The following is a 10,612-nucleotide window of genomic DNA, read 5'->3' as shown; positions in this document are numbered from 1 at the left end:
AATAAATGTAACATTAGAGTAAAGCTGTAACATTAGAATAAATGTAACATTAGAGTAAAGCTGTAACATTAGAATAAATGTAACAGAGTGAAGCTGTAAAACCTCTGATTTTGTGTCAGTTATCTGATCTGAAGCTTCTTTTCTTATTAAGATGTAACTATGTGGAAATAAGATCAAATTTTACAGTAACATCAGTTTGAACGAGGCCATCATAAGTTACAGAAAAACTAAAGTTTAATTTTTCCCCAGTTCCCAACCAAACGCTTCGCCGTGTTAAAGTCTGAAGACCGAAGTGCTGAGCAGCGAAGAGACAAACAGTCCTGCTGAGGAAACGACACATCTGTGAAAACAGACAGACAGCTGCTGCCTCTAATGGAGCCGCAGAGGAAAACTCATCAGGCTGCACTGGAAAAACTAAATACTGAATAGTATTTGGTCTAATTGGTCAAGTAATTTATCAGCAGCATATAGATTGATTTATGTCAATAATTCCCCAATATTCAAGAAAAAGTTCCAGCTTCACTGGCAGATTATTTCACTGAAAACATTTTTTCCATTTTATAAGTGAAACAATCTGCCAGTGGAACTGGAACGGTTTTTGGTAAGATTTTGTGTTTTTACAGTGCAGTATAAATAAAATGAAAAAATAAAAAATAAAAAAAATCTAAAATAAATAAATGTTCTCACTAACTTCTCCAGCATTTAGCAAACAAAAATAATTTTGATAAATCTAACTGACCTAAAACTGATTCACGTTCAGATAAATAACATTTAATTACCCTTAAAAACATAATTTAAAATGTTTAGTTTAATTTATTTGGTAATATTTTAATTGATACCAAAAACCATTTTGCTGTTATTTGAACAGTTTCAATATTTTAATTATAACATGGAAAAATGTCATGTTATTAATAAAATAATCTGCCAATGTTTAAAATTTATATTAAGGAAATATTTACTTAAAACAAACTCCTATAGCTTGCTGGAAAGTTACTTGTTAGTTTTGTGTACTTAAATATTTTCACTAGAAACCAGACAAAAATACTCTGCAAGATTTTGTGTTTTTGCAGTACATCCCATTAAAATAACTAAGTAAAAGCAGGCGTGTTGGTTTTTGAGTGCGCTCAGTGTTTGTGCTGCATGTTTGTTTGTTTTTGTTTGTAAATGTTGCAGTGAAAATAAAAGTCTAACCTCCCAAAGCGTGTTCTGTCATGCTCAAACACAACGACTCGAGGCGATTGTTGATGTCCGGCTCCGTCACTGGAAACTGATGATCTGTGGAAAAACAAAATATTTTCACCAAATAAAAACAACAGGAAGCAATAAATAATGTAGAATTTAGTCCAGTCTAATGATTGTTCCTGATTTCTTCAAGTAAAACTGAGAATTTTGATACAAAATACCAGAAAAGCTCGTAATGTTTTCAAAAGTTAATCAGATGCCAGGTTAAAAAAAAGCTGCATCTACATTTTATAATTAGTTTTATATTATTTATTACCTTAGTTATCAATCACCCATCATCAGCATTATTATGTTCATAACTGTTACAATATAAATTGTTAATATCAGCAGCATAAGTCAATCATTTATGAATATTGATGAAAATGTTTTAGTTCAAATAATTAGTAAATTTTTAAAATCAATATTAAGAAATTATTGACTTAAACTCTGATACGTTTCTGAAGAGTTACTTGCAAGTTAGCTTTGTCTTATTTTAACAGCATTAAGACATTTACAGACCAGACAAAAAATGCTTGGTAAATTTGTGTTTTTGCCGTGTCAGAGTCAAATTAACGGCTCTGCTTTCATATTTTTTATTTCCTGATCGTAGATGTTCTGAATCCACCTGTTCGCGGACAGATCAGAGACATAAGCAGAGACGGGGAGGATGTGTCGCGTTCACATCAGCTCTGGCTCCGACCCAGCTGCAGCCAGACTGTTATGTGTGCATGACTCTGCAGAGTCGTCAAAGGAGGAGAGGACGGATGGGAGGAACGGGAGAAAAGAGAGAGAGTTGGGAAGGGAAGCCAGGGAGCCCCGTCCTCGCTGCACAAAGGCCCTCATTGTGAATCTGACCACTCTTTCCTCCCTCTCTTCCCCTCTCCCTCCCTCCGCCGCCTTGCTTCCTTGCTTTCCGCTGTCTTTTCTTTTTTTAAATCCGTTTTGTCCTCCTCGTTCTAAAAGGAGGGAGGCCGAGTCGCTGCTATAACCGTCCTCTGTTCCTGTGGGACGAAGGTTACTGCAGGTCACTCCGTCTGGCACAGCCAGCCATCTGTGACGCACCGAAAACACACTGTACACTGCAAAAACACAACCTGAAAAACTACAACTCTGCTGGATGTCTGGTGTAGGGCAGATAAACACACTGTACATGTGTTTAATTTCCTGTAACCAAACGGGAAACTTTGCATTTTGGATGGACTCACATGTGGTTTCTCCTTGTAGAAACAGAAAATCCTACCAAGTATTTTTGGTCATTTTTTTAGTGCAAATATCTTAGTTCACTTCAAATATGAGAAAACTAACTTTCCAGTAACTTTTTAGCAAGACATAGGAGTTTGTTTTAAGTCAATAATTCCTTAAAATGGATTTTTTAAAAAGTACTTATTCACTGGCTGTTAAATTAACTTGTAATTTAGAAAAATGTTAAGAAAAAAAAACATCTGCTTTTTCATCATTAAGAAATTATTAATTCAAATCAAGCTCCTATTTCTTGCTGAAAAGTTACTTGAAAGTTAATTTTGACTTATTTCAAGTGTAATAAGATATTTGCACTAGGAACTAGACAAAATTAGCTCAGGCAAATAAAAAAAAAGAAATAAGACGTGAATTTGAGCGAGTATTCTTGTTTTTATGTCATAAACTGCAAAAACAAAATCTTACCAATTATTTCTGGTCTAGTTTTAAGTGCAAATGTCTTAATACACAAAATTAACTTGAAAGTAACTTCCCATAACATATAGAAGCTCGTTTCAAGTAAATAATTCCTTTATATTGATAAAAAAAAAAGTACTAGTACACTTAAAAAAAATAGATATTCCCACAGTAAAAGTAAAATAATCTGTCAGTGGAATTAGCACTTTTTGAATATCAATATTAAGAATTATTTACTTAAAATAACATCATCCATCTTGCTTAAAAGTTACTTATATGTTAGCTTAGTCTGTTTTCAAGTGCACTAAAGTATTTGCATTAAAAACTAGACCAAAAATACTTGGTAAGATTTAGTTTTTTTGCAGGGTAACAACACATAATCCTTTATTTGTTATATTTCCCATTCTGTTTATGAATAAGTGTATCAAAATGGTCAAAAACTTGAAATAAATGAGAATATCCAGTCGTCCAAAATGGAAAAAGCTAATTTCATGCATAATCTAAGCTGGTTTTAATATTATTTGATTACAGTAAATACTAAAAACCAGTCATTTATCAGTTGTTTATTTTTAAACCACTGAACGGTTCATCTTTTATTTATTATTTTTGTGTTTGTAGTGAATCCCTGAAGTTATGGGCCAAGTTATTTCTTAATAATACAAGAACTAAAGTAGTCACTTCCTCTGACTTGATTAATCACTGAGTCGGCCATTTTGGCTGACTGTCTGGCTGTTAAATAAATCATAAATGAAATCGACCGAGCGGTAGCTCCTCACCGGCCTGCTGGAACGGAACCATGGTGGTGTGGACCGGCAGCGACCGCGTCCTCTGCACGGAGCTGTGGGTCCGACTCGGCATGCTGTTACTTCCACCAGGGTTGGCAAACCAGGGGCCCTGAGAAGAAATATTTAACATATTACTGAGCCGATTTAAAGCCAGAGCCGGCCAATAAATCAATAACAATACATATCGTGATAATCCATAAATCAAATAAAAAAAAAGAGTGGTAGTTCCTCACACATTACCTATCAACAGGTAATATGTCTGACAGAATATTTTATAAATCTCTCACTGGGTTGGTGGAATCAACAAACTCTCTCACTCTGTGGTTACCTAGCAACAGCCTGCTGAGCAAGAAGCAGTTTCAAGTTCCCCCCCCAACTTTGGTTGCCTGGCAACGACCTGCTGAGTAGGTTACTCAGCAGTAACCCGCCTCAAAACTGCTTAAAAATAAGAAAGTCATATTAAAAACACATTAATGGGTTTCGTTCAGACTAACACCAGAATAATCCAGAGAGTTGTTTCCCCCAAAGTCCGGTTAAATAAAACTTATCAAAACTATATAATCAATAGAAATAGAAATATTAAACAATTTTAAAACGTTAGACAAGATATTTCTGGGCCAAAGCAAATTGCTCATAATTTCTGGTTCCAAAAACAGATTTCTAATCCCAAATTAGCTGCCTTGTGTTTTTCACTGCAAAAACAAAACCTTACCAAGTATTTTTGGTCTAGTTTTTCGTACAGATGTCTTAGTACACATGAAATAAAACAAAACTAACCTACAAGAAACATTTTAACAAGATGTAGAAGCTTGTTTTAAGTCAATAATTCCTTAAAATTGATTAAAAGAATTCTACTTCTAAGTGGATTAATCTGCCAGGACAGCAAGACGTTTTTCCAGTATTATAAATTAAATTGTCTTGTTCCAGTGGCAGATTACTTCACTTAAATAACAAATAGTTTTTAATTAATAATAAGGAATTATTTTTCCTATTTCTTGCTGAAAAGTTACTTGTAAGTTAATACTCTAGAAATAAGGCAAAACTAAGATATCTGCACTAGAAAGACCAGATTATTATCAACATGAGAAAAAAATTTCTTCTCATAAGTGAAATAATCAGTCAATGGAAAGCGTAATTTTTTAATCAACATTAAGGAATTATTTATTAAAACAATCTCCTATATCTGCTGAAAAGTGATTTGTAAGTTAGTTTTGTTTTAATTCAAGTGTACTAAGATATTTGCACTAAAAACTAGACCAAAAATACCTGGTAAGATGTGTTTTTGCAGTGTACAGGGAAAATCCTGCTTCCTTCATTTGTTTTACTACTTATTCAGCAAATTGCTGCTTTGCTGCAACATCTGCAGATGAAAAACTTTACTGGTGGAAGCAGGAAACGTTGTTTTCTCCTGATTCTCCTCCCTAAGTCAGGTAGACCTAATGACGGGTCTGAGAGTAACCTGCGTATTATCCAATCCCTCACCGCCCTGCAGTGCCGACGGCCAGCGAAAAACAGGAAATGCCTGCGCACTGTTCTCACTGTATCTGAGCCGCGCGCTCTCTCTCTCTCCCCTATATATATGCTGTACCTCGGTCGCCCCTCCTCCTCACAGCTACAGTGACTCACAGCTTTCCCTGCCAGCCGACTTTTCTCCCTTTTTCTCTCCTGGCACTTCCACTCCAAAGACAAGAAGGAGGAACTGAGGTATTTCCTGCCATTGTGAGGGATGATGAGCAGAAGGAGGGAGGGGAAAAGGAAAAGAAAACCGCTCTGAAATGGGTCGGATCAGACCAAAATGAGGCAGAACGGCCCCAAAACCTCCCGCACGGCTCCGCCCGTTTTCAGTGTTGACGCAGAGTCTCTGGTATGTGGAGCGACCTGCCTACGAGCTCCATTCACACACACACACACACACTACTCATCCTGCTTTTCCTCATCATGGAATAATGACAGAAAAACTATTTCAGGGAGAAGACGTGCTGAGCCCTGGCGGCTGTAACCATCCTGGAATGTCTCGCTGCTCAGTTCGGGAATGTTCCACTTTAACGTCAAAGATACGACTTCAGAACGAAGCAGTTTAACTCTGAAGCTTCTGAAAGTGTCTTTCCCTTATCACATAGTTCCCATAAGTCTGAACTGGAAGTGATGCGTGCCACTGAACCGCCATCTTGGTAGGCAAACGCAGCACAAAACCTGGATGAACCATCCAGAACAACAAAAAGCAAATATGGATTCGGTTGCAGTGTGACGTCACGCCCCCGTCTCCCTGTTGGAGGGCAAAAAGCTGCAGGCTAACGAAGACGACCACTCCCTGACCCCCATCTGACATCAGGGTCACATGTCTGCTTGGTAAGATTTTGTGTTTATGCAGTGTAACTAATAAGCTGCAGTGTGGAAGTTGAAACTGGTGCAAAAATAGAGCCAGCATTAGTCAACGCTATCACTAAAGCTAAGCTAACATGAACGCAGCCAAAAACAGCTGAACAACTCCTGCATCCTCCACAGTCCAGTTTGACTTACATGCCTGCCCTGTTTGGGCCCGGTCGGGGTGCTGCTGGAGCTGCGGGGTGTGGGTCCCAGCAGCCCCCCGCTGCCCAGTAAACCCAGTCTGGCTCCCGGTAAGCTCCTGGAAGGCATATGGAACTGGTGGAGGCTGCGCCTGGCGGACACGCTGCTCCCGACGCAGCTGGTGGTGGGGAGAGAGTTCGACTGACCGAAACGGCTGCAGGACACGAGAAATGAGAAAGTCAGAATGAAATCAGAAAAGTTAATAAAGCTACTTAAAAACAAAACACATTTGCTGTCACAAATAGTGGAAAAAATGGCCAGTTTGTGAAAACGTACCTCCTCTGAGGCCGGTAACCCGCAATGTCAAGGAGAGTTTTCCTCGGGATCGACCGGAAAAGCCTCTGGACCTGCTGTTTCCATGACAACAGCCTCTTCTTCTGCGTCTCTGTGAAGGACTGCCAGGCACAAAGAGAGACAACAGCAGCTAAAAATCAGGAAGTAAACTAATTCTCCATCAAGAATTTTTGGCTATTTTTTACTGCAAATATATTTGCAAACTTGAAATGAGACAAAACTTTTCAGACAGAAGTTGGAGCTTCCGGCTGAAAAACTCAAATTAAATCAATAATTCCTTAGTTGTGATGAAAAAGCACCAGTACTTACTGTCAGACAATTTTACTTGTAATGTGGGAAAAATGTGTTATGAGTTAAATAATCTGTAAGTAAGTCTTCTGTCTGACTGCAATAAAAAGTAGATTGAAAACATCAGATTGAAACTTTTATCATCCAGTTTTTGGTAGAAAGAAAAACAATAAATCGTGCAAATGGAAATTATGGATTTATGGTGCGATTAATCGATTTATTGTGACAGGCCTGTATTTAAAAATTGGAGGGAAATACCTCGTGGATGAGACATTTATCGATGAGCTGCAGGTAGGAGCTGATGTTGTCCTCATCCGACCGCGACACGAGGAGCTGGGTGCAAACTGAGGGCAGCGTGAAAACAAAACATGAGAAGGGGGAGTCCACAGTGCATATCCTGAGGTTGGTTTCTTTGGCCTCCTGCAGCTACTTTGGGTTTACAATTTTAGCCTAGGTGTCTAAACGTTTGGACACCCCTGACATAACTCAGGTGTGAAACCACCTGAACAGGTGAATGACGCTCACCTTTCCCCATGACCCGGGTGAACTGGCCCGGCAGATCCCCCTCTGCAATGACGCTGCCGCCGGACTCGGCCTCTCCTCCGCCGCCTCCAGGCAGGCCGGAGTCGGAGGCGGAGCTCTTGCTCTGCGGACTCAACAGGGGGCGCTGCAGAGACGACTCATCCCCTCCACTGAAGGCCTTGATGGGAGTCGTGATCATCAGGTGGAGCTCCTGCAGCGGCATGCGAAGATTCCCGCCCTCCAAGACGTCCTGGAAACAGGAAGGAAACATTCACCAACCAAACTGGGAGACATCAGCGCTAAAATAAATAATAACCAGAGGTGAGCAGAGCAGCCAAAAAGTAAGAGTAGCACTACTTCAATACATTTTTACTAAAAGTAAAAGTAAAGAGTATCTGTCCAACAAATTACTCAACTAAGAGTAAAAAAGTATTTGGTAAAAAGTTTACTCATGTATTGAGGAACTGATCAAACTATCAATCATTTAATATTAAAAAATTACATCATCCTAGTGACCAAAATATAAACGTAAGTGGAAAATTTGGTATTTTAAGGACAGAATGGCAATATTTCATATAAGTTATAAAAAAAATAAAGAAAATTTTTCCGAATTAGTTTCTTTCAATAAAAAAATATGAACTAACAAAACCTGCAGGTGTGTGTTTGTGTCTGGTGAATTTTTTGTTAAAACATTTTTGTTTTTCCATTCAGTGGGTAGAAAATCCAGGAATTTTACTCAAAATAATTTTATTATAAAAATACTTTATAATAAAAGTACTCAAGTGAAAGTATAAAGTACAGCGTAGCAAAAATACTCCTAAAAGTAATGTTTTCATAAAAGTTACTCAAGTAAATGTAATTGAGTAAATGTAACTAGTTACTGGTTGTATAATTGCACATCTGTTTGCAGCCATTTTGACGAATGAATATAAACGTTGAGTTGGGGGCGTGGCCAGCGGCAGCTCATTTAAATTTAAATTGACAGGAGGCTCTGAAACAGCTAAAATCTCATTATGCAATAATGAATTTGTGCTAAAAATACAGTAAATATGTTTTATATCTCCCATAGACCAACCCTAACCTGTTGAAGTAAGCACAGCGGGTCATCTTTAACTTGTTAAATGAAGTAAAGACATTTGCTTCGACATCAAGCCATGTCGCAACAGTGCTGCTGCGAAAGGTTACGCCTGAAATTAGCTTCCTCAACTCAGTCCCTCCTTCTGCCTGACCTTTAATGTTGTTGTTCTGCTTTGAAGGGTTATGAGTAAAGAGAGGAGAATGAGTTTCAAATCTGTGCCAAAACCTTCCTTTCAATGCAAAAACAAAATCTTACCAACTGTCTAGTTTCTAATGAAAAATTATCAGTTCACCTGAAATAAGACAAAACTAACTTACAAGTAACTTTTCAGCAAGACAAAGGAGTTTGTTTTAACTCAATAATTCCTTAATATTGATGAAAAAGTTTGAGTTCCACTGGCAGATTATTTCACTTGTAACAAAATACTTTCTTACTAAAAAGTCGCTTATAAGTTAGTTTGGTCTAACTTACTAGTGAAATCTTGTTAAAAGTGACTTTTAATGTCGATTTTAAAAAAGAACTAAATCCATGGTCAGATTATATAATTTATAACAACACATTGTTCCCATATTATAAATGAAACTAGGACTTTTTCCCTCAATTTTAATGAATTATTGACTTAAAACAAGTTCCTATAGCTTGATTAAAAGTTACTTGTAAGTTAGTTTTGTCTTATTTCCAGTGAACTAAGATATTTGCACTAGAAACTAGGCTAGCAATCCAGTTTTCTAGATCAGTTCTTCTGTTGTTTTGGCCATTTACAGGCTTGTTGACTTAAACAAAAAGGTCCTAATGACCAAAATAAAAGTCAAAGCTAGATGACTTTTTATTTTTTGCATGAAAAAACCAACAGTTTCCGACCTTTTCCAGGCTGCGCAGAAGGTTCTGCCTTTCTTTGAGTTTCTGAATGCTGATTACAATCTTGTGTCGAGCTCCTTTGGTGACTTTCTGCAGAAAAAAAACAGATTAAGATTATAAAACATCAAGAAAAAAATCAGAAAAATAACATTTTAATTGGTAGCTATGCTTCCTTTATGCTAACCACAGCAGCAGTATGATGAGGCAGACATTTAGAGACGTCTTGGTGTGGATGTTCATCACATTAGAGTTGGGCAGAAAGAACTGGCAGCACCTGGAGGAAGCGCACTGCTTCCTGGACAGCTGTAGCTGAATTAAATTTAGCTGCATCCCGCTTTTAATAATAGATTCCTCAATGCCTTCATCTACAAGGAAAGCAGCTGCTATATTTGTTCCGTGACAGAAGCAACTTTTCAAGTCAGTAGCCAGATAGCATTAACGCTTGGAAGATATTTTTATTATGGCGAGAGAACAGTAAGGACAATTTGGATGCAACGGAATCTAAATGAGCGATTCCTGAATGGTATGGATAAAACTCTCGGTTGGATGCCAAATGGCATTAAAACACGGCTTTTTCACAAATAACTACCTTTATCATTGTTAAAAACACAAAATCTTACCAAGTAGTTTCCAGTGCAAATATCTTAATAAACGTGAAATAAGACAAAACTGACTTACAAGTAACTTTTCAGCAAGACATTAAGTAGTTCATTCCTTAATATTCATAAAAAATGCCAGTTCCACTTGCAGATTTTTTTACATTTGTAACATAGGAAAATTATCTTGTTATAAGTGAAATAAACTGCCAGTGAAACTAATACTTAAGGAATTATTGACTTAAAACGAGCTCCTACATCTAGCTGAAAAGTTACTTGTAAGTCAGTTTTGTCTTATTTCAAGTGAACTAAGATATTTGCACTAGAAATTCGAAAACCATACTTGGTACGATTTTGTGTTTTTACAGTGTAAATGTTAAAATCTCTTGTTTTTTGTGCGCTTACAAACCTGTGCTTCCAGTTGTTCTTCCGTCAGTGACATCATCTCATCGTAGGTCATTGTGGAGAAGAGCACGGCGTACTTATGGAGACGAAGACTCTTCAGCCATCCAGGAACATCTGTGGAGAAACTAAGTCTGTCAAATCTTTTTCATAGATCTGGAGACATTTCCGAGAGCAGATGTCATCGTCAAAGCGTTGGTCTCAAAGCAGATTCAAGAAACAGCACAAGTTTGCCAAGTCAGAAGGTTAAACAAACTTCAATCAAAAGTATCTTATACTTAAAAGAAGCCCCATGTAAGACTTTAGCAACCGCTCAGCATATTACAAGTGAGGAAACAAACATACAT

General features: G+C 37.5%; 1 protein-coding gene across 1 annotated transcript in view; it reads right to left on the bottom strand.

Moving 5' to 3' along the window:
• Positions 1-10,612, bottom strand: part of samd4a (sterile alpha motif domain containing 4A) — a 48,870-nt gene that overhangs the window by 1,180 nt on the left and 37,078 nt on the right. Inside the window, exons 4-11 of the mRNA XM_007558799.2 lie at positions 10,273-10,382; positions 9,271-9,357; positions 7,335-7,581; positions 7,068-7,153; positions 6,504-6,622; positions 6,180-6,381; positions 3,651-3,768; positions 1,192-1,275 (exon numbers count right to left, since the gene is read on the bottom strand). Of these exons, the coding sequence (XP_007558861.1) occupies positions 1,192-1,275; positions 3,651-3,768; positions 6,180-6,381; positions 6,504-6,622; positions 7,068-7,153; positions 7,335-7,581; positions 9,271-9,357; positions 10,273-10,382 (1,053 nt within the window). The remainder of the gene's footprint in view (positions 1-1,191; positions 1,276-3,650; positions 3,769-6,179; positions 6,382-6,503; positions 6,623-7,067; positions 7,154-7,334; positions 7,582-9,270; positions 9,358-10,272; positions 10,383-10,612) is intronic.

Source organism: Poecilia formosa, unplaced genomic scaffold (assembly GCF_000485575.1).
Source record: "Poecilia formosa unplaced genomic scaffold, Poecilia_formosa-5.1.2 Scaffold99, whole genome shotgun sequence".
Taxonomy (NCBI): Eukaryota; Metazoa; Chordata; class Actinopteri; order Cyprinodontiformes; family Poeciliidae; genus Poecilia; species Poecilia formosa.
Note: the sequence above shows the minus strand (reverse complement) of the source record. Positions and strands in the feature narration are given on the sequence as shown.